General features: G+C 37.6%; 2 protein-coding genes across 3 annotated transcripts in view; both read right to left on the minus strand.

Annotated features, from left to right (window-relative positions):
* Window positions 1-6212: 6212 nt before the first annotated feature.
* Window positions 6213-21991, minus strand: LOC101863030 (stress response protein NST1). Of its 2 annotated transcripts, XM_013083614.2 has the most exons (13): window positions 21883-21990; window positions 20582-20721; window positions 20074-20213; window positions 18807-18999; window positions 17919-18061; window positions 17352-17538; window positions 15671-15691; window positions 13055-13125; window positions 11748-11936; window positions 10794-10931; window positions 9713-9862; window positions 8700-8804; window positions 6213-7448 (listed from the first exon to the last, which is right to left on the minus strand). In XM_013083614.2, the coding sequence occupies exons 1-13, from the start codon at window positions 21921-21923 to the stop codon at window positions 7347-7349; spliced, it is 1620 nt and encodes a 539-aa protein (XP_012939068.2). In that variant the 5' UTR covers window positions 21924-21990; the 3' UTR covers window positions 6213-7346. The 2 variants fall into 2 exon arrangements, with proteins under 2 accessions (XP_012939068.2, XP_005100379.3); XM_005100322.3 differs by lacking the exon at window positions 15671-15691 and having other exon boundaries at window positions 21883-21991.
* A 180-nt stretch (window positions 21992-22171) lies between these two features.
* LOC101847194 overlaps window positions 22172-27542 on the minus strand; it is a gene marked incomplete in the record, with an annotated part of 33595 nt that continues 28224 nt past the window's right edge. Inside the window, 7 exon segments of the mRNA XM_035970270.1 lie at window positions 22172-22183; window positions 22835-22960; window positions 24017-24186; window positions 24715-24877; window positions 25467-25697; window positions 26681-26836; window positions 27175-27330. Of these exon segments, the coding sequence (XP_035826163.1) occupies window positions 22172-22183; window positions 22835-22960; window positions 24017-24186; window positions 24715-24877; window positions 25467-25697; window positions 26681-26836; window positions 27175-27330 (1014 nt within the window).

Here is a 27542-nt window from a genome sequence, read left to right on the forward strand (position 1 = left end):
CCCCGTCTCTCCTTTTTGGAGACCATCGTACAATATGGTAAATACTGTCTTCAAGGTATAGTGCAATTTTGGCCCCTAAAGCAGTCTCTTGTCACCTCTATGAAAGCTAGCTGAGACCTATCTTTATGACCCGAGTGGAGCGTGTGGTTGTAGGGCGACACTGTTAGGTTCAGCTTCTTTTCTTCCCCTCTCTTGTTTCTATCATTTTTTCACAGGGTTAATATAAATAATCCCATTTATATTGCGCAAACCCATGTTTTACAGCATGCTCTATGGACGTACAACTAACCCCCCCCCCCATCCCCCACCCCAAGCAGACCCTAGAACATTCAGAAACATTTTCACGTTAATGTGTCCAACACAAATATCACTTTACTCAAACAAACAGACAACCCACGTTTGTCCTTACAGACAGAGTCGATCAAACAACCAAGACGACGTATACCTCTTTACTCAAGCAAACATCCTAAGTTGGTCCTATAACAGATAGAGTCGATTAAAAAAATCATTTCGATGCGGAGAGTAAAACCTTAACTATCATTTAACATGATCTGTCTAGCGGAAGTTTGTAGTTTTACTCTGAATGGGGATACATTTATTTTGCTCCTAAAGCATTTCCGCCTTTCAGTTGATGTTCTGATGGCTGAACTATTATGCGTTCCGCTTTTGCAATGACCTATGATTGAGTCTAACAGCTCGTGAAACTTAAGAAATAACCCGTAAATGGGGAACCAATTTCGAGCTTGAAATGCAGCAAATTTGAATAATCCGAGCGCGTTAGCGCGTTTTGTTAAAATGAAGAGTTGTAGTGTGCACTTCTTTCATAATTTTCATTTTCGTATACTCCATTTAGGTATGAGTGGTGAACGCGATCCATAGACTTGGATTATGATACGGTCATGGCCGCTGCTCTTTACGCTAAATAAACACTTCCCTGCGCTCACGCGCATGATAGGTGCGCAAACGAAGGGGGGACATCAGTCCAACCTTGCCCTTCATTTGGTTTCAAAAAGACTCAATTGCCGCGTTCCACAGTGAACCGGAAGTACGTCAGAGTGCACAGTTTAGATCATCATCATCCAGTGCCAGATCTGCGACAGACATCGGCGATCATGGTTTTCCATTCATTCCTTTGCTCCGATGCTCTAAAAAAAAGCTACGTTTCCCTGATCTTTCACTGTTACCTATTTGTTTAGGTTCCCTAAGTATGTTGTTCTGGGCCTACCCCTGCCTCGCTTGCCCTCAATTGAGGGCACAGTCTAGATAGGATATTAAAATGCGAGTCTATGGCACAATCTTTAAAGCCCTGTTCACGCTTCCTACTAATATCTTCTATCAGGGTATAGTTCGCACAATAAGAATATAATGTTATGACATTTCATAACATTATGTCCATTAAGCCACCGATTTAAAAAAACCCATCAGGTTAAGAACCGATGTAATTGATACTGTAGAAGCGCAAACACTCAGAATTCAATTTTAAAGGGGAAAAAATAGTATTGAGGTTTAACACCTTCATCGACGTAATTTAGATCATTTAGGAGGCGGGCTACTTCCATCCTGCCTGTCAGGGCTAATGCAGACTGAGAATGATACATTAATGTCCCAGCAGAAAGACTGAGATACTCGCTAAAAATTCTATTTGCACAGGAATAGAAATCGGGTTTTCTGCGTGTGATGATGAAGGGCCAAACCGTTACACCACAGACGCCAATATAAGTTCAGCCTCGAAAAGGAATCAAAATTGTATATGGGGATAACAAACCCAAGACGCACTTCTCGGGCAGAGTATAATATAAATTATAGTGGTGTCGGTAGTCTAGTGGTTAGGCTACTGGACCCATAATCGTAAGGTTGCGGGCTCGAAGGTTCAAGGCTCAGCTTGACTCGACGTCGTGTCCTTACAAAGGTCACTTTACACGAATTTTCCAGTTTGGCTCAGTCATAAAGGAGACGGTCGCTAAATTCAGAGGTCCTTTACCTCCTAAATAATCTTACTGTGTTGCAAGGGATGTTGAACCTAAACATTTTTTTCGGGCTATCTAGACACTTTCTTCTTTTTTGTTAGTTTTAGTTTTAGTAGAGATTTTACGGCGCTCGCAACTGCATAAGATCAAATGAGCGCCAGAAGATTAGAAGTGCTACGAGAGAGTAACAAACACAAAAAATAAGGAGGGGAGATAAAGACGACAGACGTTGATAGGAAAAAAGAAGCACACCACACCAGAGCACCCGCCAACCACCGTTACCAAAAAGAAAAGCCAGTAAAACAGGGAAAAAGAGTGTACCTTGCAACTTTTTATCTAAGCAAAACTAGAGCCAGTATTCCACTCCTGAAAAATGTCCAGTTTCCAGAAAAATACCAACAGAAGCATAGCAATAACAACATCAACAAAAACAACAACAAAAACAGCAACAACAGCAGCAGCAGCTAAACAAGAACAACGACAACAGCAACATAGCACCACCAGCAACAACAACAATAACAGCAGCAACAGCAGCGACAGCAGCAACAGCAGCAGCAGCAGGAGAGGCGGCAGTGACATCAATGACAACAGCTCCATAGCCATTTCGGGTTTCCTCTGTGAACCACTGCAGCTCGTTGACTGACACAGACAGGCCAAAAGTCTTCGCCAGGAAATTGGATTATTCTTGCCAAACAAGCAGGCCGTCATAAAACATTCCTCCCTTGCCCCTGATCAGTGAGACAAATATTGCAATAATACACGTAGACCCTATACTATAGGCTTCATAATAGAGGTACGGTACCGCAGACTTTACATTAAAGGTACCGCAGACATTATATCCTGTGCACACTACCAATAGGATTCATCCGATTGATCAGGGGCCACTAAGATTTTTCCTCCATGGAGGGGGCAAAAGATACTATGTACTTTGGCACAATACAAATGATTCGACTCACGGCCTTGAAAAGCAAACATGTCTTTAATTTTGAAGGCCAGACTCTAATTCAGTTAAATTAGTAGTATTGTGCCAAAATGGTAGCTTTTGTCCCATTCATGAAAGAAAATTTGCTAGCTCCTACTCGATCAAACGAATCCGACTAGCAGTGTACATTGGATATTTATGACATTAGAGGTGTTGCGCCACCCCTGACCGTCCCCAGGCGTCCTGCTTTAACCAATAATGTGTAAATGACGCCTTTCAAGAGCAGTCGGCTGCCCCAAGCCAGAACGACGTATCTGACAAAATAGAGGATTTTGTTTGTTTGTTTGCTGGTTGGCTTTTTTAAAAGATTGATTTGTTACCCATAAGACTTGCCCATACTCTTCATGTGCCAAAAGCAGGAAGAGACGTCTACATACAGAATATGAGTTTTCAAGCTACGTATAAGTGACTGACTTCAATAAAAAACGTCAAGAGTAATTCTCCGCGGTTTTTTTCTCAAGATCATGAAATAATATGCACCCTTCTTGCAATGAGCCACGGAGAAAGTGTCCCTTAAAGCATAATATTATCTTAGAAAACGTGATATGCTTGCTTGTGACTGACAGGTTCAAGAGTGTCAACGATAGGAGAAAGGTAAAGGAATAATGAGCCACGTCTCCTCCGACTGCTGTTATAGTGGGCTTAATAGACAGACCGAAGCAGTTGATAATAATAATAATATAATTGGTTACGTGCACAGGGGCTGTGGCTAGACCACATTCTCTCTCTCTCTCTCTCTCTCTCTCTCTCTCTCTCTCTCTCTCTCTCTCTCTTTCTCTCTCTCTCTCTCTCCTCTCGTAACACAAATAAAAATCTACAACTCAGTAAACTAAACGAAGAGAACACTATCTGACTTTTACAGTACACCAGTTTATTAGTGTTAAAATTGATCAAAGCAAAAATATAAAAAGTCGCAGTGACAAAATCTGTATGTTAAACAAATTATTATCCCTGGGACTGGAATAATCCGTCTGTACCTTTAAGATAGTAAGGTATCATCATAAAATGTATGGACATCATGACAATCATATTTATTGAATTTAAATTTCTGAAAGAACCTTCAGAAAAGTGCAAAAGGACATAGGTGCTCACAGAGAAACACAAGGAGACAGAAATTTGGAAATTTAGAAAAAGAAAAAATAAACAACAGGGGGTGGGTGGCGTGAAGCACTTTAGACATGTACAGTAAAAGTTACCTTTTCAAAAATGAAACGACTGGCAAACTACAGAAGAACACGTTTGAGTTTAAGTAAAGGCACACACATCGCTACTTAATAACAATCATTTAGTGAAAGTCCAAGGAAAAAGTAAAATGGACGGAGAGCAAAAAAAGAGGGAAATTAAAGAAGTAGAGCCTATCAGTGTCCAACATAAAAGACCAAAAGAAGCTTGAAAGGTACATATAAGTATAAGGACAAGAAAAGACAAACAGTTAAATAAGTGACTCATGTCACGGTCGTCAGTAATAACTAGCAATACAACATATTATACTTAAAACAAAATCCCAGTCAACACATTTAACCCTTTCCTGGTTGTCGTTTTTTACCTGTCAAAAACTGGACGGACGTGCGGCACCTTTCTCTGATGGAATTCCTCAATGGTAAGCTTGGCTAGGGTAAAAGTTGATCAACTGATATTAAGCCGTAGCTTTGGGTTAATTTCTAGATTTACATTATATTACAAGTCTGTCCTAAAGCACTTAGAAGGCAGTATTGGCAAACCCCTGAGTAGGGAGCCTCAAAACTCTACAGGAACCTGGAAGACTTGCGGCAAAAGCAGCCTTCGCACTAGAGACTAGGCTGATCATTCATAGATGAAAGAGAAAAAGACAAAGTTTTCTAGAGGAGGAGGTGTGTCGGAGTCAGCGTCAGTCTTTACTTTTACTTCCCCAAAGTGTAAAGGAATGTGAACTCCAGGAGGCTGCCCCATGTACTGTGCAGATAACTTAACAAATGGGCCAACATTGCTGGAAAAGTATAAGAACAGGAAAGGATTAAGAATACACAGAGGTTATACAAATGTCAAATTGGCTAAGATTGCATGATAACATTGACACTTTGCGTTTATAAAAGGTTAACAATAAATTTATTATATTGCAGATCTAAAAAAGCTGCTCAAATTAATTGTAAAAGGACGGACTCTTGTTAATTAGGAATGTCTCTGAAAGAAAATGCAATACGGTATCACAAAACTAAAAATAAAAGCTTATGTTAACATAAATAGTCAGGCCAGCTGACACAAAAAATAAATATTTGCCAAAAAGACACTCGAATTAAAAAGTTTCAAAAGCATTATAACATAGAGTCGAATCTGCTCTTACAGCTAACTGCCCATGACAATCACCCACACAAAGACAATCCTACCTGCCCACTAGTGGGGGTGGTTTTTTTCTTCAATATTTTAATGATATAGTCCAAAAGGACCATCTGTCTTAGATGACCACTATTTTACTTGACAGTGGGTGGTTGTCTTGAAAAGGTTAGACTGTAATTGCAAAAAAAGACACTCGTCCGATTAAAAAATCAAAAACTCTCAAAATCATAGTAAAATAATAGGAACAGATACAAGTGTATGTTTAGATTTTCAAGAAATGGTTTGATTATCACAGAAAAAGCTTATTGTCATTTTACAGAAGTTACCTGAAACACTGTTGCTTTTGATTATACAAAGGAAATATAACAATAATTTTTTTTCTCACATGACAACAAACATAAATTGTAAAGCACAAGGAAAAATGTTCCTCATTTTCTTCTGCTATCTTAACGACCAGCACTTGGTAAGCAAGGCATAATAAGCATTCAGTAAAGAAGGAATGTGGGTATGACAGAAGTGTGTCCTTAATAGGTTGTAACACTGTATGTCCCTCCGCAACTGAGATGGAAAGAACTAGCTGGCAAAAGAAGTTATTGTGAAATCTGCAAACTTTCTGTCAGAGATGGTAAACTAGAAATAAGAGCTTTATTTTCACAACCAAAAGAAAGTTTGAGATTATATCCTCTTTTCACACACCAGATTGTATCTGCTATAGATCATCACATAATTAACAGGTCTCTGTCACATGAAAACCATAGAGCAATCTCCCATTCTGGCATAAAAAGAATTACAAAAAACATTGACAAAGTACGTTACATGCTCCCTCATCATTTAAACTCTAATCTTCCATTGTTTAAAAGCCTTATTTTTAACCATTATAATCATGGAATATTCATTGCACATTAGGAAAATCCACAGAAGTGAGAAGCAAACATTCTTCCAAAGTTAAATCGGTGTCTTTGGAACAACTTGAATTACAAGCCAAACTTCAGCAAAAATATCTAAATACTCTTACAGATAACATAAATAAAAGCTCTGTTTTCACGTCTACAAAAGGTACTATGGTCATTATTTAAACAAAATTTAAGCTTCCCCTGAACTTACAAGGTGTCACAGTGACTATGACCATCTTATCACTAATACACTTCACACTTGCACAAAAATATCTCACCCCTTCATGACATACGCTTTTTTTAGTCTATACAGTGCTCAATTTTTACTGTCAGGACTGAGAGGTTTCAGTCATTTTGAAACCTCTTCGTGATCAAAGATTTGTGGTTCATACATTTTCGCTGTGGAAAATTCCAATCTTTCTTCAGTTTTCCAGCAAACTCCATTCAAAGATGTTATAGTGCGGTTATAAAATCCCATATTGTGCATGTCTTGCGGTCCTCACAATTGCTAAAATTGGTTGATTTTAGGACATACATTGTACAAGACAACATCATCTTGGCTCATGGTGGCCAAGGTACCATCTACGAGAGCTGTCACGAAGGAGCTATAGGCAGGTAAAGCTGAAGCTACTAGTCCTGAGGCACAGATAAGAGTATGCCGAAAAGGCCATGAACTGATATCCCATTTTAAATAGGATAAGAACTAAAATAAAAATTTATATGATGATCATCTGTATCACTATGTAAATAGTGTCTGCACAACTCAGGTCACATACTTGTAGCTGAAAACCTATAAGATTTAAAACAAAAGTGGCCTCACAAATAAATCCTAAAATCTTATACCTAGATGTTCCATTTTGTCAATACAGATAACAGGAGAACGATATATGTCAACTGAGTGAAAGAAAAAAACTGGGTAATATTTTGATTTATTTTTAAATGCTGATTTGGTCAAAGTTTACTACACATACAGATTTGTCTCATAACTTGTACACTTTTATTATTCAATAAACTAGATTCTAATTTCAACTTAAAAAAGACTTTCACACGGAACACTTATTTTTTTCTATTACCAAATTGGGACAAATTATGTAAGCTTGTTTGAATAGAAACAAGAAAATACACAAGTAATGAGTGTTAGTAATACATTTTAAGTATCTTGTTGAGGCAGTAACAACCCTTGGAGATGGATCACATGTGTTTCATTGATCCTCCGCGAGGAGATTTGGACCGGCTTTCTCTCATCTTTGAAACTCTCTCTTTCATCTGAGCAAGCTGTCTCTCTCTCTCATCCTGGAGAAAAAAAGAGCAAATTAATATGACCACAATTGCAAGAAATTATCTAATTTTGTTTATCTAATTTAAAGAGAGGCTCATAGACTATATGTGTCACAACGCGGTGGAATCAGGCACTCGTCAATTTTGGGGCATACAGAGTTATTGGTATTGTCTTAAAGCCTATCCATTTGCCTTTCTCGTGATGAAAAAAAATATCCATTTATCTTGGATACAAGTCAAGATATTGGCGATTGAAGGTGGTGGGGGTCATCTTGTTTCAGAAGTAAAATTAGCGAGAAAATGGGCGCCAAAGTTGAGTTGTTTCCTTAGTTGAGAGTCCATGGAAACTGAAAATGTACTTCTTTTATGCCTTAAATCAACGTTTTTCAGTGTAATCCGCACCAAAATGTGTTCTTTAATGGGCAGGAAAGGTGTTGAACTAAAACACAAAAATTCAATTAAAATTCCCAAACCTGCGGAAAAATGCCAGTTTCTTGACTTTCATTATTTTAACGAGTGCCTGATTTCCCCACATTGCCTCACATAAGAATAATAATCAGGTACTTAGGCCTATAATGGAGGATACTACAGAATCAAGAGTGGAAGATATTACCATAAATCACTGATACCATTAAAGTCACGGCAGTTTTAAATTCATATACATATCACAAGAATGAAGCAGAAAGATGAATTAAGAAGGTTACAACTTTTCTTTGAATTTCTCTGACTGTTTATTTCACTTAAGCTTCCTAATTAAAGAAGGGTCAAGTTATTTAAGTTTGAGTAAAAATAAGCACATTGACATGATAAGCATCCTGTAGTGTACTGGTTTGAATTCTTGATTACACATTCTGAAACTTGGGTTGTTTGGGGGATTTTTCAAAGCTTTGAAACCACTTGGTAGGGTACTGTGGGTGGTGGACATTGAAATCTAAAGTCCCATCCTTTAAAAAATATTACAACATTGAAAGGAAGGTGTGTTGAACTTATACAAAATCCAATTTCGATTTTTGGAGAAAAAAAAAATGGAATAGCAAGTGTAAATGTGGACATTGAAATCTAAAGTCCCACCCTTTAAAAAATATCACAACATTGAAAGGAAGGTGTGTTGAGCTTATACACAATCCAATTTCGATTTAAAAAAAAAAAAATGGAATAGTAAGTGTAAATGTTTTATGCCCCCATCGACACAATTTTGGACATTTAGGAGACAAGTTTCTTCAACCCTGCAACATATTCTCCTTTAACAAACAAGAAAAAACTTACCCTCTGGGATTGCTGAAGTACTGTCTTTTGCCTCTCACCCAAACTGTAGAGAGCTGCGGCTTCATTCTCACGTTTGCTGCTTCTGAGCTCCAATTTCCGTTTAAGCTAAAAGGAAGAAAAACACCCAAAAAATCATCCCACCTCATCTGAACTACAGAAGAAAAATTTTTAATAGAACATCCATTGAGATTGAAACTTCTAGAACATTTCATAAAACAACATTTCTGCCATGCTGAATCCACCATTTCCTAACAATGTACGAGTATGTCGAGTGGTGAGTAAAAGTTGTCACACTTTATTTTTCTAATGCATATTGTTCAACTCATTGATTTAAAAAAGGGCAATACAAATGCAATTGAACATTATTATTATTTTTACTGATGTATATGACAGACTAGTAGCAGAAATATTTGAGGGACATAAGTGCTAAAGTAAATATATTAGGAAATCATGAATTTGTGAAAGTAATTAAATAAATCACCTCACACGAAAGGTTATAATTTCTTTACCAAAGTCTCCTTTTTTCTAATCCCTCTTTTAATGTTTTCTCCTTTTCTTTATTTTCCTCTTTACATTTCCTTCTCTCTTAATAAGTCATATCTGCCATGCTGAATTATTCAACCTTCACAATGACAACTTCAAACAAATTCATGCTGTTATGTGTAGTAGTTGCCTTTATCTGCTTGAGCTAGTGAAAATGGATCATATCTGTAAACAAAGTGTAGAATTGACCCTATCCATACGTTGCGTTTTACTATCGTATCCATATGACGTGGGGCACTCTGTGGCATCACTTTCCAAAGAATAGATTTACTCGTTAATCCGATCTGTACGCTTTGCAGAGCAGTCTGTCAAAATGATTTTTTGAGAAATACAGAAAGTTTCAAAGAGATCTTCGTACTAGAAGTATTCTAAAATGTGAAGAATACAACCCCGGGGGTACAAAATGACCCCAGGGCCTACGGATAGGGTTAAGAAAGAGATAAACAAATAAATCAACAGAAGATCCTCACCAGTTCCTCCTGTCGAGACTGCTCTGCAAAGATCTGCTGCTGTCTCTTGAGGCCTTGTTGGACCACCTGGTCGTACATCTCCTGTTTCTGCTCGTCACTGACCCTCACGTCCACCACCGTCTTCTCACGGGTCAGGGAAAATGTTGGTGTCTGAAACAACGAGGTAAACTCATATACAACATGGACTGGTAGGTTGGGATATGGTAAAATAACATGATGCGCCCAAAGACATTCTAAAGAATCGCTGGCCTGACACCATAAGAAATGAACAGCTATAGGAGCAACCAAATCAACATGAAACAGATATTGAAATCAGTAACAGAAAATAAAAGTGGATTGGACACACCTTCAGAAAACTGAATACAGATATTACCCACAAAGATTTAAGGTAAAATCCACACAGAAAGAGAAAGACAGGAAGACCTAAAAGCACCTGGAGGAGGGACTTGTCTTTAGAGCTAAAACAGATGAGATATAGTTGGACAGTGGTGGAGGCTATATCCAAAGGCAGAAGTAGATAGAGAACTCTTGTTTCTTGGCCTTTTCTACAACATGGGGTGAGAAAGGACAATGGCCAAAGACATGAGGACAGAAAGTGTCTTTTACACTGGGGACATTACACTTGTGCACTTTACATGAATGGAATGCATAATATTTTTTTTTAAAATGTTTACAGTTGCCTACTTCATCTCAAAGAAGCAGCCAAGGTGGCCTTCAAATGAGTTTTGGCAAAGAATTTTAGGCCTAAGATGACAGTCTAAGTAAAATTCTTTACGTAAACACAGGCAAGGCATATCATGATTTTTGGCCAGTATATGCACACAAGGATGTTGATTTTGTGTAAGGAAAAAGCAAGAGAAACAGACTCCAATAACACATGGAAAAGAAAAGAAGTAGGACCAAACAGTGACCATTACTCTACTGCAGCATGTACAAAAAGAGATAGTTATAAAGACAAACCTCCCCTACATATCTAATAATACAAGAAGAAGGAAAAAGTGAAAGTTAACAAAGACAGACCTCCCATCGACATCCAATGATACAAGAGGAAGGACAGAAGTGACAGTAAGTAAAGACAGACCTGTCTAGGGGAGCGACTCCTGTCACTGGCCTGTCCCATCAAGGACGACTCCCGAGACATGGGGCTGTCCAGAGTGTCCGCTGCTTCCTCCGCCGCTTGACGTCGGGCTTCTCGCCGGGCCTGTAGTTTTTGCTGTAGCTGAAGGTTGAAGAAAATACCATGACTTCTAAGTGATTTCACATAAACTCCAATCTTCGCGCAAATTATATAAGCTATTTGGGTTGCAAGTGCCATGAAACTCTTACTGAAAATAAAACATAACATTTTTTTAATGGGTGAACAAAATACGGCCCATGAGTCAAATGCAGCCCTTCAGTCATAGAGTTTGACATGGCCCATAAAATCATTTGGAAATTTTGTATACTTATGGAAACAAAAAACTTTCACAAAAATGATCACATTTGTCAAAATACTAGAGCCACAACTCATTTCCATAGTGAAATTCAAGGAAAATAAAAATTTGTTCACTGAATTTTCAAAAATCCTTATCAGTTAAAAAAAAAAACCCCGTTAATATTTTGTATTTTCTCTTTATTATAAAAAAAAGGTTACCTTGCGCACTATGAGCAGTCTCAAAAGATTAAGCCTGTTGCAGTTTATAGCCATGTCGAAATGGTCTCCAATCCAAAAAGTTTGTCTACCTCTACTCTACAACATACAAAAGTACAGCAGGGCTCCCCCGTCTCCTCTCTTTCCTTTCTCATTTGTCACTAAGATTCCTACAATATAAACTATAGGCCTAATCATCTGAGAATTTTGCACGTAAAATACATATAATATTGATCACAGTGATTGCCTGAGAAAACTGTTGACAATTCCTTTAAAACCCTTAAACATAACCTAAACTATTTCTAAAATACACTCATAGATAATTGTACATTGATAATACCAATAAACCAGACATTAAAACTGAATTATTCTGCACAATTAATCAAAGTTAAGCTCCTTTCTTACCAAGTTGTCTTGCTTTCCTCTCTGCCCTTCTCTTGCCAGTTTGGCAGCAGAATCATTGGCCTGCGTGGCTGCAACAATCTGGCCAACCATGGCTGCGGCATTCCATTCTTTGTCCTCGTTGGACTGTTTCTTCAGAGCCAATCTCTGCTTGAACATCTCTCGCTGTCTCTGTAGATCAGAGCTGAGTGCCTGGCAAAAAGAAATACATCCCCATTCATTACAATAATTAATTTTAGTAGTAAGAGTTTTACGGCACTCGCAACACAATAAGGTCATATAAGTGCCGAATATTAGAGGTGTTACAAGAGAGTAACAAACACAAAAAAGAAAGGAGGGTAGCTAAAGATGATAGATGTTTGATAGGAAAGAAGAAGCAATAATTGCTTGGGAAAACTGTCAGTGAGAAACTGATTCACAACATAAAATATAAAAATGGCATATTATGCATGCTATACATCAGGGGACGCCAAAAAAATAAAATTGTTGTCATAGCTTTCAGAAAAGTTGTGCATAAGAAATGAGAATCAGTAAAGAATAAGAATTATTCAGGATTCGATGCAAATTGAAAAAAGTATTCTTTATTAAAGTAACAGAACTTTAACATTTCACAAGTTTGTAAAAGACACAATCATACTAGACAGAACAAATAAGACATCCCAACCTGCCACTTAGACACACACAAAACAAATAGGCCTGACATAAACACCTCAACAGAAAACATTTTCATTCTTTACTGGAGAAAACATTTAGCCAAGTCTGATACAATATATATTTTTGTCAAAGCTGACATCACTATTCTACAGACATTTCTTTTAACATATGTGTCAAAACGTGGTGTAATCAGACGCTCGTCCATTTGTGGCCATGTGGAATTGTTGATACCATCTGAAAGCTTATTCATTTGCCTTGCTTTCGGTGAAAAAAAAATCCATCTAGCTTGAATAGAAGTCGAGATATTTGTGATTGAAGAAGGGTGGGTGGCCTGGTTTCAGTAGTTAAATTAAGGAGAAAATGGCCGCCGAAGTTTGGTAACTTCAACAGCTTAAGAGTCCTTGAAAACTTGAAAATTACATGTTTTGTATCATTAAACAAGGTTTTTGAGTAAAATTCACATGGAAATGTGTTTTCATATGAACATAAAAGGCGTTTAGCCGAAAAACAAAATTTCTATAGGCCTATAAATTGCCAAACATGTAGAAATGCCTTTTTCTTCAATTTCATTAATTTGACGAGCGCCTGATTTTACCATGATGTCTCACATATTATAGTAACTTTATATGACACACTTCTAGGGAGGTGATTATTACCTGTTTCCTGGAGTTGTACTGATCTTCCAGTTCTTTGAGCATGGCATCAACATCGATAGCCTCTCTCTGACCTGAACACAGTTAGATTACAATGGTGACAGAATGGACTAACAACATAACACAGTACTGGAACAAAAAAACAACAAAAAGCTGTTTGAACAGTCCTACAGATGTTAATAGTTAAATTCAACAATACTGTATTGATTTTTTTTTAATGCAAAAAAGTTTTCAAACATTTACAAGATCAACTTGATATGTAAAGCGGCATAAGGGTTATGCTCTTAAACTGTTAGCAATTAATAATACATACATAGGAACATACATTTATAAGTCCTGATATAAACTTCATGTTCTTTTTTATCCATTTAAGACGTACTTTTTACCTTGAACTAGACCATATTTCATGAGAATCTAAATCAGAGAAAACTTTTTCTGCTTTTCCCTTTCACTCTGGAAGCAGTTTGAACTGATGTGGAACATGCTATATCATTCTTGATGCAAGAAAAATGAGTAACTCTGTTAGACTCTGCTCTACAGGGTGAGTAAAAAGCAATGAAGTTACTCATTTTTCATCTGCCACTCCCTCTTTCCCGCACACAAACTTTCAGTAACATTTATCACTTTTATCCCAATGCATAAACAGCTATACACTCAACAAATCCTAGACACTCTCTTCCCCACCTCCTATCATTCCCTATTCCTATCCCCAACTGCTATCAAAGTGATGAATGACTTATTCAAATTGAGTTCCATCGTCGACATGATAGCAAGAATCAACCATACAAACAACTTTGTAAAATATTTGAATAAAGGCAAGGAGCACAACTTTAACACAAACGACAAAACTCACACAAAACAAAGAAAAAAAAACAAGCATTAATTGATTACTTCAACAAAGAAAAACAATGATGAAAAAAAATATAAAAAATCAATGGAACTGTTTGTACCACACTGTCTCTGTGTCTCTTCTGACTTCATTCATTTAAAAAAAAAAAAAAAATTAGTCTAAGGAAAGCTTGGAAATTGTCATTATGTTGAACTTTAATTTGAGCATAAAAACCCCCCAACAAAACACACAACAAATTCCTTCCTGGGAGACAAACTGAGAAAGAGCTTCGTTTTTTATTAACAACAGCAGCACATAAGAAGCCTATTCTCAATGCCACTTAGTTATACAACATGAAACAAACAGACAAGAGGAATCCTCTTTTCTTGTTTTTCTCCACACGTATTTTTCTCTCTTGTTCACTCTTTCTTTTCCTACTTCCTTTCTCTTTCCCTTTTGTTTTCATTTTCTCTCTCTCTCTCGCTCTCTCTCTCTCTCTCTCTCTATCTCTCTCTCTCTCTCTCTCTCTCTCTCTCTCTCTCTCTCTCTCTCTCTCCCTCTCTCTTTCTCTCCCTCCCTCTCTCTTTCTCTCCCTCCCTCCCTCTCTCTTTCTCTCTCTCTCTCTTCAAGTACAGCTTTTTTCTCTCTTCAAGTACAGCTTTTTTGTATTGCATTTTTGTGGTTCTCTCTTTCAATTATCTCCGACGCCTGCTGTCCCTTTCAATTACACACATTCACATACATACACATAGACAAACACACACACACACACACACAAAAAAACATAGGCACACACTCACACACACACACACACACACACACACAAACACACACACACACACACACAATCACACACACACACACAGACAGACACTACAAGAACAGCTACTCTCATTTTGATACCATTCTCATTTAACATGAGGAAAACAATTGGGGGTTGTTTTTTTTCAGAAGGTTTGTTTCTTTGTAAAAAAACTAAATACGTCAGACTGCTGTACTGGAAGCAGATTTTTTATGTGAGCCATAAAATAACCATTGCAAAAGGGTTAGTCATTAGATAAAAAAAAAAAAGAGATGCACCAGTGAATGGTGCCATACATTAGGAACTCAACTTGGACTATCTAAATCGCATGCATATGTTCTCCAAGAACATAATATATTTGATGTATATAGGTGAGCTTATCAGTGGTTCTTAACCTTGTTGGAGGTACCGAACCCTGCAAGTTTCAATCATGCAGTCACAGAACCCTTAGATTGGGGTGAACAGAATAGCCACACACAAACACATAAGCATGCTATTGCTAAATCCCTGAGACTGACTCACTTCATCACTGGGGTTCGATCGAATTCTGGTTAAGAATCACAGGTTTAGGACAGTCTAAAAAATGTCGAGGCATGCTTTATACTCCAATACATATTTATGGTGAATACTAAATTATGTGATCATTACATTTATATGAAAGTTGAAAAGCTCAAATCCACTCTCAAACTGTCTGACAATACAAGAGTTGTCAGGAAGGAGAAGAGAAAACAAATATCTAATATGGTGCACAATACTTCTCATTTCTAAAAAAAATTGTTAAATTAAACTCGACAGAGGAGGCTACCAAGCATTTTCTTAATTATGCCTAGTGCTCACCAAAACCTTTCTGTGAGTAAAAAAAATAAGTTGTGTTAAACCATACAAACAAAAAAATCACACAGCACAAAACAAAATTTTTCAACACGCATTATCAGTCCATCAAAAGTGTTGGCACTCATCATGCTAAAGCATGCAAAGATTTCTTTACCTGCTTTTCGGGTGAAACCTCCTAGAGAAAATAATTCACAGGCAATACATACCAATATGAGAAGAAATGTGATGTTAACTGTTACATAGTAGAGTCATCACAGCAACAGATAGATTTCCTACATAACTCTCTATAAATGAAAACTGAAAATGTGCAATTTTTTTTTTCACAAAGACCTAAATGGTCAGCTTTGGTACATTAATAGTGTGTGCCAGGAGACCAAAGTGCTACAATGAGAAAAGTGTATGCCATAGGAACAAATTCTCATTTTTTTTATCACCAACAAAATATTGTGTTCCACAGTTTGCTGAGTGACACAAACTCTTTCAGTATTTGTTAGTGCAGACATCTTGAGTATCATACTGTCATGGCTAAAACCAAAGATAGTGAATAACAAGATGGGCCACTCAGCCAAAAAAGTGTCCGCAGGAAGTATGCTCTTTGCTTCAGATGGCGCTGCAGTCTGTTTTGAAGCTCTCTTTCGTTTTTCCAGAAGAAGAATAGGAATAGCACCTCCTTGCGTGCGCAGATCGACTGCTGTTCATCAGCAGTTCGGGTACGTTCAGTGCGCAGTTTTAGGGTTTTTTTTATTTTAATGACCTCTCGCCTTTCACTCTAAAGTCAAATTAAACGAAGAAAACCATCACCCTTTCCTCCGGAAGAGGTCTTTTGTCAGCGTAACCATTTTAAAAAAGCGTTCTTCCGAAATTTATCCCAAAACTTGCTAGTTTCACTTTGATTTTTTAAAACTCAAGTAGGGTAACTCTGTTCGCAAAGAGTGCGCTTTTGTGAAGAGGGCGCCACCAAATTTTGAGGACACTTTTTTAATTGGCTCAATGAGAGAAGTGGCCCATCTTGTTATGTACTATCTTTGCTAAAACTTATGAGGTTCGGTCAACAAAAAACTTCAAGTGTTCATGTGAACATATCAGGGCGGGAAAAAAAAGTTTAAAACTTCCGATACAGTAGGAATGTGTGACTGGTATATATGTGTCTCAGGTGCAGGAATGTGTTTAACTAAAAACCTGACGTTAACAAACAATGTAAACAGGAGAGGTGTTAAAACAGCAGACTTGAGCATGTTTTATCTTATCTTTCACAAGCTTGCTCTACTCTGGCGTTGACAAGATGACAAGGACATGTGGTTACTTGAGGGAGGAATTGCGCTGCCAAGAGCGAAATGCTCGTAGCTAAAGGGATTTGAAAACAACAACAACAACAACATCTTATCTTTCACACACCCAATGTAAATCTAAGGGTTTTCCACCAGGTGCTCCAGTTCACAAGTCCAGTGGTTGTTGTTGTTATTGTTGTTGTTGTTGTTGTTATTGTTGTTGTTGTTGTTGTTGTTGTTAATCCAGTAGCCTTAACAAGTATGGCAGGTTAAGCAAGGACTGGGTTCAAAAGTTAAAGGGGGAATAAGTCAAAGGACTTACAAGTCCAGTGGTTGTTGTTGTTGTTGTTGTTGTCATTGTTGTTGTTGTTGTTGTCGTTATTGTTGTTGTCGTTGTTGTTAATCCAAAAGTCTTAACAAGTATGGCAGGTTAAGCAAGGACTGGGCTCAAAAAGTTAAAGGGGGAATAACTATAAAGACAAAAATATTCATGCATTATGATTCTGACGTTTCAAATTTCCTGTCTCACTCAAAATAAGACAGAGCCTGAATGAAAAACTTCCTTACCTCTCTCCAGCAGTTCTTTCTTTTGCTGCTCAAATTCCTCCATGAGTTTCTTCTCCATGTCTTCCTCGGTGTGAAGTTCTCCCATCATTAGAGACACAGAGAACAAAGTCGAGGCTAAGGTTTTGTACCAGCCCTCACTGTTCACAGCTCTCTGCATTTTGCGCATTTCTTTCAACTGGTCTTCAGCCTTGAGAGAAGAACGAAAAAAATATTGCCTCCCTCCATACGTGATACAGTATATTTAGCAAATATGACTGTTTCCGGTTACCAATGTCATAAAACCTTCCAATTCTATCAATAACTGCTGACTCGTTTTTCTCTTTCCTTTCTAAACAGTTAATCCCAAATACCTTTGGGTTATCTGGCATCACATCCATCTCACTTTTTACTACCCTTGCTTGCAACTTATTTTTTAAAATCTGAACAATTCTATGGAAATTGTTTTTTCAAAAAAGTATTATTTTGAAACGTTTCATTAGTATTCCTTTGTGTTTACAAAGTTCACAATATTCTTCAGATAAACCACAACTCCATAATTGTCTATATTAAGAGAGCTCAAAACATTACCTGATTCTTGATGGAGTCTTGTGTGGACTCAACCTGACGCATCTGTTTCTCCTGAAGGTCAGCGAGTGCACAAATAGACAGCTCGTTGTGAGCCTCAGACTGGGAGATGTCTGGGTGTTGAACCTTCAGCTGTCTCAGCTCCACTGTACCAGGCATGCAAGGGAAGAGATGGGAAAAAATGTGAGGCATCGTGGTGAAATCAGGCGCTCGTCAAAATGAAATTGAAGATACTGGCACTTTTCTGTCTGTTTGGCAATTTTTATCGAATTTTTGTTTTTCGACTCAACACCTTTCATGCCCATTAAAGAACATATTTCTGTTTGTATTTTACTGAAAAACCATGATCATAAAGGCACAAAAAAATGTAAATTTTTAGTTTCCATGAACTCTCAAGCTAAGGAAATAACTCATCTTTGGCGCCATTTTCTCACTAATTTTACCTCTGAAACCAAATGACCTCCACCTCCTTCATTCGTAAATATCTCGGCTTCTATTCGAGAGAAATGGATATTTCTTTTATCCAAAGCAAGACGGATGAACAAGCTTTAAAATGACACCAATAACTCTACATGCCCCAAAATTGACGAGAGCCGGATTCCACCGCGTCGTGACACAAATTGAAACTAACTTGTTTTTACAACAGATGTGTCCCAGAGCAAGGAAACTTGCTTCATGCTTCAAGTCAATAGGTGAATGCTTTGGTTAACCCCATCCGTACGCTCTGGGGTCATTTTGTACCCCCGGGGTTGTATTCTTCACATATTAGAATACTTCTAGTACGAAGATCTCTTTGAAACTTTTAAGAAGTAGAAAATGTCTCGTCAGCAAACAAAAGAGAACATAGGCACTAAAAACACAAAATCATCCATACATCTAAATAGTACTTACATTCAAACTTGTGAGACAAGGCCTGCTCCAAAATGGCAGCTTGTTCTTTCTGCCTCTTCTGGGATTCCATTTGGATTTTCAGTTTCTTTTTAGGAGGCAGGTTTGATAGATTGACGTCTGCAATGCTTTTGGAGACTTTCTTCTCCCACTCAGCATAGTTCTGCTCAAGCTTTAGGAGCTGGAGTTTCACATCCTGAAATGTGTGTGTGTGTGTGTGTGTGTGTGTGTGTGTGTGTGTGTGTTCAGTTGATAAAAAATTAGTTGCATAAAATAAAATTGTTATACTGAAGATTGACAGTAATATGCAGCCAATATATAAAAAGGATAGTGGAAATATGTCACAAAAAAGTTGCAAGATTTCAGAAACAAAAAATCGTTTGAAAAACATCTTGCATAAGCACACACAAAAAAAGAGTTCGTTAGGATGTGTAAAAGTTAATAACAATTTTTGCCAGTTCTCCCCAGTTTTAGAATATACTAAACCTATCCGTACGTCGTGTTCTACTTTCATATCTATACAACGTGGTTGGAAAGAGGAATTTACTCGTTAATCCGATCCGTACGCTTTGCATAGCAGTCTGTCAAAATGATTTTTTTAGAAATACTGAAAGTTTCAAAGAGATCTTCGAACTAGAAGTATTCTAAAATGTGAAGAATACAACCCCGGGGGTACAAAATGACTCCAGGGTGTATGGATAGGGTTAAGTGGGTTTTATTATAGACATTATAGACAAACACAGCCCTGATCACATTAGTGCAAAATTTTCAATTAAAAATGTGATATTTTTTTAAAGTAAAACTCTTGACAAAGTAACATTATTGCCCATGTTGTTTCCCACAAAAAAACCCAACCTAGTAAATGGCTCAAACAGTTAAAGATTTACACTCGTTTTAGATATGAACGGTCACTTCAACCAATTTTGTTGTTTTTTGTTTTTGTAGGAGTTTTACAGTGCTCGCAACAGCATAAGGTCATATGAGTGCGCACTTCAACCAACAATACGACATAGTGAAAGACTTCAGAGCGCCAGTAAGGGTAAGAAGTTAATCTAATTGGTGAGAACTGAAACCGTTCAAATGATCTGGGTTCAAATCTTCATTGAATTGTTTCTGATATAAGGAAAGTTTTTTAAAAAAGATTTGGAGGCTCATCATCCCTTCCTGCTAAAGATGAATATTGTTTCAAAGATGCTTTATCATAATTTACCTTTTATTGTGTTGAAACAAGCCCAAAACAGAAAAGCAAGCCAAAAAATGTATAACTCACCTCATCTGACATTTTAGCAAATTGCTTTCCCTTGTCCTTGTTGTGTTCATACTTTGACACCAAAGTCATCAACATGTCCCGTTCATCTCCTTGATGCTTCTCCATGCCTGCAAGAATACTGTCCTGGAGGAACACAGTCTCTGGAAAAGAAATTAATGTGGTATTTAGTCAACCCAATATGTTGAGATAACATCTGTATTTCTTTATACCTCTACAGTCTGTATGCCTATCTTTGCGGCACAGGCAAGCACAAACTTGACTTATAACGAGAAAGGTGTAGTGACGAAATATTGCTCTCACTTCCACTTCGCTTCAAGCCCAAATGGTTACTCAAGTATTATGCCTTACAAGAAATTATGAAGTCTTTGTTAACAATTACAATAACAATAATATAATGATGTGAACTTATATGGTGCTTATTACCTTCCTAATAACATATTATGAGGATCAAAACAAAGCATACATTGCTTTTTTGAGGCAGCAAAGAATTGGTTCCAAAGAAACTTACCATTAGTGATATCAGAGGATACGCCTGGTTCGTCATCAGTGGCTGGTGTTTTGCCTTTGTTCTTGTCAGCTCGCTGCTTCTTCAGGGCCTCAATCCTGTCTCTGGCTATCTGCCGCTGTCTGTCCCTCTCACTGAGAAGGCTGGAAGGTCAAGCCCAAATATTGACTTTTGTGATCAGGAAGGTGTATTAGCTATCATTACTTTCAGAAAAACATGGTTAAACTTTAGTTTTAGTCTTAGTAAGAGTTTTACAGCACTTGCAACACAGTCAGGTCATATAATTGCCGAAGATTAGAAGTGATACAAGAGAGTAACAAACCCAAAAAAAGAGGAGAGATAAGGAGTCATATCGACAGATTGAAGGGCTAGAACCCAAATGGCCGCTGGATCGGAAAAGTAAAGTAAAGTAAAAGTAAGGAGAGATGAGGACGATGGATGTTTGATAGGAAAGAAGGAGCAAACCCCACCAGGGCACCTGCCAACCATCCGCAGTTAAACTTAAGGGAAAACATGGTTTAACTTACGATAATGAACAACATAGCTGAACTTGAGAAACAATATAATTGAAGACGGGTGTATTTCTAGCAGAATAAATATGTCCTTAGCACTCAATAAATGAAGAAAATATCATCACCCTAGCGATAAAACTTTTTTCACTTTTTAACAATGATCAACACAAAGCAATTTTCTTTCTGATTTGGATCAGCTTTGCTTCCATTACATTAATACAAAACATTTTCCATCATCCATTTCCTTCTGTGGTCGCTCACAACAACAAATCAGTCAACTCTCCTAAAAAGCAAATCTGAACAAACTAAATTTACTATGCAACTGTTTGTACAGATTGACAAGTCAGGCAAACACAATGATACCAATAAAAACAAGATTTTGAGAAATATGCAGAAAAAGAGTACATGATGGAAAATGCAAAATGTCGTGTGAGTTTGTAAAAACGTAACTTTGCAATGCAATAAAATCTTCAAAGGAAATGCAGTCAAAATTGTCCACCATGTCCACCTACTGTCAAGAAAAAAAGTGGTTGTCTGAGACAGGTGGTCCTCTTGGACAGTGTTATTATAATATAGTAAAAATGCAAGGGAGAGAAGAACGAGGTGTTCGTTTGTTTAGGTGGTTGTTTTGGTTAAGTCGTTGTTAGAGCAAATTTGACTATAAAAGCAGTTGCTTTATTTTATCAATATTCCAAAAATTCAAAATGATAGATATTTCTCAAAAATTTAAGTCCAGGAACAATACTTTCCTACTGATGATAGCAAAATTCTCAGATAACCTCCTTGACTCACTTCTGCTCAACAGTTTTATCCGTTTCCTTCCATAAGGCCATTAAGTTCGCAGCTGACTCAAACTTTTCTTCTTGCTTGATTCTCCGCTCCTCACGCTGCAAATATAAAGTGACACATTTTGAAACGGTGAACAGCTACTACATTAAGGAGATAGTCCAGCAAATTCATAAAACAAAGACTTCTTGAAATTATTTTTGCCAAATCTGTCCTTACACGACAAATTTTCTCTTAAAATGCAATGTTATTAGAAACACTAAGTTCTTTCCGTGTGCATAATTGCACATTCTGCTTAGGAATGTTCCTGAAATTGGAAATACAAAGCTCAAAATAAACATTACAAAAAATGCATACAAGTAAAGAAAATCTTACAAATATCAGGACTTTTTTATTTCAAAAGAAAGGAAAACAAGACCATTTTATTTGCCTCTAATGAAAAATTTGGTGCCCAATGGCATTCCATTTTCAACCACGGCATACAGAATACATTAATCAAAAAATCGTTCATGCACTACACAAAATTTCAGACACAAACCACAATTGCAGGTTACCACAGTGGAAAGCCTTTATATGAGTAAGGACTAAAATGTCTCCAAAGAAGAATCAATTGTCAAGGATCCAAAAGCAGTCTTTGCTATGAGGTTTTTCTTGGCATTTGCACATTTCACATACAGAATTCACACACCACTTATCATTGCAGTGCTACCCCTCACCCCAGCTCCTCCACCCCCCTCTCCCGTCCATCCTGAAAATGCCCTTTCAAGCACAAATAATAAATGAAGAAATATTTCACCTTTAACTTAACTGAGGCGAATTGTCTCTCTTTCAATGTCCACTTATCAATCATCGCAGCCCCCACCCTCACCCAAGCTCCCCCCCACCCCTCCCGCCCCACCCCCCATGACCACCTTGAAGAACACCCTTTCAGGCATGAATAAAGGACGGAATATTTTACCTTTAACTTGGCTACGGCAAGCTGTCTCTCTTTCTCCCTTTCCAGCTGGTCATTCTGTCTTTTGAAGGCAGCCAACAGAGCAGCTTTCTCTGCCTCAAACTGATGATCCAGATTTTCCAGCACATTCTACAAAGATGAAAATACAATTCATATTACAGTATTTTATTATTTTCTGAGCTAATTAAAAATGAAGAAAACCAACACAATAATAACAATTTAAAGATAAAGCTAAACCTTTCCAAGACGACCTCCCACTGTTGAAGGAAAAAGAGTTCTTAGACAAGTAGTCCTCTTGGACAGGGTCATTATAATATATCAAAATTCAATGGGAAAACCTGTTTGTACAGGTGATTGACTTAAATAATAATAGATAGCATTTGTATAGCGCTAATCCCCACTCAACAGCAAGCTCTGTGTGCTTCACAATCTATACTATTACCCCAGCAGACCTGAGAGCATTCTGAAGCAACCTCAACTTCTTGGGAAACATACAGTACAAGTGGCCATTTCTAGGCTCTAAAACACTAACATACTGACAAGATCGTTCGCTGTCTATGGCAGGGTACCCATTCCCACTAGGGTGAAGTGAGAAAAATTTGTGTTAAGTGCCTTTCCTAAGGACACAACGTCCGGCCCGCAGCTTGAACCCCCGAACTCGCAACCTCACGATTACAGGTCCGGTAGCCTAACCACTAGGCCACCAACGCCACAGATCAAGTGGTCGTTAGAGCAGGTTCAGCTGCAGTCCAGTATGATGACAGAAAGAGATAGTGGAAATAGGAACAAAAAGTACCAATTAGAAAGTCCCATTAGGCAGGTTTTTGTATGTGAGGATGTGTGAGGGTCTGTGAGTTATGTGTGTGTGTGTGTGTGTGTGTGTGTGTTCTTGTGTACGTGTATGTGTGTGTGTGTGTGTGTGTGTGTGTGTGTGTGTGTGTGTGTGTGTGTGTGTGTGTGTGTGTGTGTGTGTGTGTGTGTGTGTGTATGCGTGAATATGTGTGTGTCTGTGTCTGTGTGAATGTGTGTGTGTGTTGCTAAGGTCACACCATGTACACCATATACGGCTTAGAGCCTTCTAAGGATTAGGCACAATGTAAACTCACATTGTTATAATCATTATTATACTTAAAACAAAGATCAGGACAGGAAAACATCAGAGAAAATTCTAGAGCAACAACGTACCCTTCTGCGTATCTTCTTATCCTCCTCCTCCACCAGTTCATCCAATGTCTCATCATCAACAGCCAGCCCCTGGGCCTCCCTCTCCTCCTTCAGCTTTCTCCTCAGGGCGAGCTTCTCCTGCATTCGTCTCTTCTGGTCTTCCTCTGTCTCCCCCAACATGCGACGCATCTCTAGAAGATCGCAGAGAGGAAGAACGGATGCTTTTGTGTTACTTTGAGTAATGTGGATACTAATTTGTTCTTCAAAAGCGTACGGCTACATCAAACACAATGTAAAAGGGAGAGTTACAGAAATATCAAAACTCATAAGGTCATTATTTTGTTTATAAGTATTATTATAACTATTATTAGTTTATCAACATCATTTCATATTATTATCATCAATAGTATTATCATTACAATAATTATTGTGATTATCATTGATGCTATTATTATCATTATTGTCATTTCAATATCATTGTCATTATTATATTATGATGATTATTATTATCGTCAAAATCACCATCATTATTATAATCATTCCACAGCCAGTTTTCCTTTCACAACTAAAAAATATATGATTTTTATTATTGTCAGTATTATTATCACAATTATCATTTATCACACCCTCTCCACATTTGATTATTCTCTTTAGCACTCACAGCCCCAAAATTAAAAACATATTGATAGATCAAAGAAATGTTCACAAAATAGGCCAACCTTCATTGTCATCCAAAAACTGTCCCAGCAAAGCAGCCACTTCGTCCATTTTTCCTTCTCTCCTCAGTCTTTTCTCTTTCATCTTGAGCTCCAGAAGTTTCTTCTGTCGTTCCAGCTCGGAAAGTCTGTTCCAGTCACCTTCTCCCATTTCTTTCATAAGAGCCTGGAGTGGATCGACATCATTCATTAACAGCACAATACCCAACAGGAGCTCAAGATTCTGACTTGGAGAAACTAAGATAATCATACAAAATTTGTAATGTTTTTTCTAACACTTAATGTTTTTTAGTATCTCGGGCTGTTTTGCATAATTCATGCAAGCTTAGGATTTATTTGTGTACTAATTCCAAAGTTTTTCAACCAGATTCTATCCCTACAGTGTGTTAGGTACACTATTAATAAATAAATAATGAACTATACACCACTAGGAAACGTTACCTCAGAAATGGCAAAGCAGTACATGTGGTCAGCTTTTGGGTGTAGTTGTGCAGCAAACTAAGCTATTTTACATTCAATTAAATAAAACTTTCTTTACTACATAGTGGTTGAAGGAAGTCACTGAAAGATCTTATTTCTTCTCTTTTCTTGTCTTCTATTGTTGCTGTCTATCAATCTCACTTTTTCTTGCACTTTATCATATCCATGTGCTTCTCTTTATGCAATTAAACAAAACCATACTGAGATTTTTTCAGTAAGATTAAAAGAACACTGAAATCTAAATTCAAAACTGTATTGACACAAATCATACAAACCTCAATAAGTAGTTTGTCTCTCATTGCGTCATACTTCTTCTCTAAGGCTTTCACAACCTTATCATCTTCTTTTTCCTCTTCTGTCTTTTCTTCCTCATCCTCTCCCTTTCCTTCCCCAAATATATCTTCCTCATTGGCGAAGGTAAACAAAATTCCTGCTACGTTGTCATAGCGTTTATCTTCTAGCTGTTTTCTTTGGGAATTCAGAATCTGTTTCTTGTGTTCATTGTCCTGTGAATAAATGAAAATGTGAAACTGAGGACACCATTATACTGTAGGAGGGAAGACATTTGTTAGACTCATCAGGCATGTACGTTAGTACAGAGGCAGAATTAAAAGAGAGAGTTGTTTCTCCCCTTTTGGGCTAATCCTCCATCTCCCCATCAGACAGGACACAATTGTCTCTCCTGGCACTATGCCTCACCCACACATGTCAAACAGGATTCTCTAAAAACAAATTCTAACCTCAGATGTAGCACCAAAAAAAACACAGCTCTGTTTGACTTGATCAGTCAGTTATTCATTACACTAACAGTATACGCTTTATTACTGTTCCCATAACTCAGTAAATCAGACAGGCAAAAAGCATAAGGAGTTTATCCAACACCCCAAAGTTGAAATGACTGCGAAGTCCCCATAGATATTAAAATTATTGAGGCCAAAACAAACAATCCAAAATTTGGGCTGACAGGTTTTTGTCACAATAAAAATTCTGTGAAATAAAAAAAATGAAAAAGATGCAGCAAGGTGAAAGGAAATGATATTAAAAGAAATTATTTCAATTAACTTCAATAACGCAAAATTTATGGATCATAATAATTGTCTAATACATCTTGTATAAAAAAATCTAGATTTCTTGATTTGTCTGCAAAATCTGGAACCCCTGATTAACTCTTTATCTCTGAAGGGGGGGGGGGGGGGACCCACTATGCCGGGCCCTGTTTCGGTACTAAATCTTAAACACAAAAACGTCACTAAATTGATTATAAAATCAAAACAAGTGAACCTAATTTGATAGTTCTTCCTCTAATGAATGAACTTCCGATAAAAGAGACCTGTTTTTGGCAACTGTTGAAAAGTAATTTGATGTCAACGTCGTCATAAAGGAATGGGCCCGAGATGCCGTCAGCGGCTCACCGGCACAGCAGTTCCGACTGCAAGCCGCTGCCAGAGATAAAGAGTTAATGTACTGGACAAAGAGAAATACAACTGACCACAGTAGTAAGAGTTTCCATCATTTGTGCAGCCTCTCCATCTTGCTTCATCTGAAGCTCCGCCAGTAGTGCGACCTTGACATCTTCATCCGAGGCCAGCTCTCCATCTGCTTGCATGTCCCGCTTCTTGACCTCAAGGCTCAGAACTGCCACTTCCTGCACACAATGTAAACACAAATTGGTGCAACATTAGTTCAGTTCGTTTTATGCTGGACTACAGAGTGGATGGCCCGGGCTCGAATCCCAAATGGGTTTTTCTGAACATAGATAGTTTTAATGAGTTTTTAAAGCTCTCCATCCATTTGGCTCTGTCCAATTAAAGATGGACATTAAATTCGGAGGTCATACCTCTTAAATAATTTTAGTGCTGATATTATCACCCCCATTTGACCCTTAAACACTCATAAACCTTCTCTGCTTTCCAAGAAAGCATACAGTGCAAGCTGCCATTTTACTGGAACTAAAACATTAAGTAGGCCCTAATAGAAACTCACAGCTAGTATTTTCTCTCCATCTTCCTTCTCCCCAGAATCTGAATTTCTCCACAATTCGTACAACTCTTGAGCAGCAAGCAGCTTCATCTTGAGCTCATCATCCGTCAGGACACGGACTTCATCTCGCTGCTCAGACTCACTGCCTTCATCTAGAAGCTGAGGACAAAATTAAGATACGATAAGATGAGATAAGATGAAACAAGACAAGAAAAGACAAGACAAGAGTTTAATGATCTCCGCAAAGAGAAATTTGCTGAGGCATAGTAAATACAAATACAAAATTTGTAATGTTTTTTCTAACACTTAATGTTTTTTAGTATCTCGGGCTGTTTTGCATAATTCATGCAAGCTTAGGATTTATTTGTGTA

The sequence above is a fragment of the Aplysia californica genome, unplaced genomic scaffold, assembly GCF_000002075.1.
Source record: "Aplysia californica isolate F4 #8 unplaced genomic scaffold, AplCal3.0 scaffold00244, whole genome shotgun sequence".
Lineage (NCBI taxonomy): Eukaryota > Metazoa > Mollusca > Gastropoda > Aplysiida > Aplysiidae > Aplysia > Aplysia californica.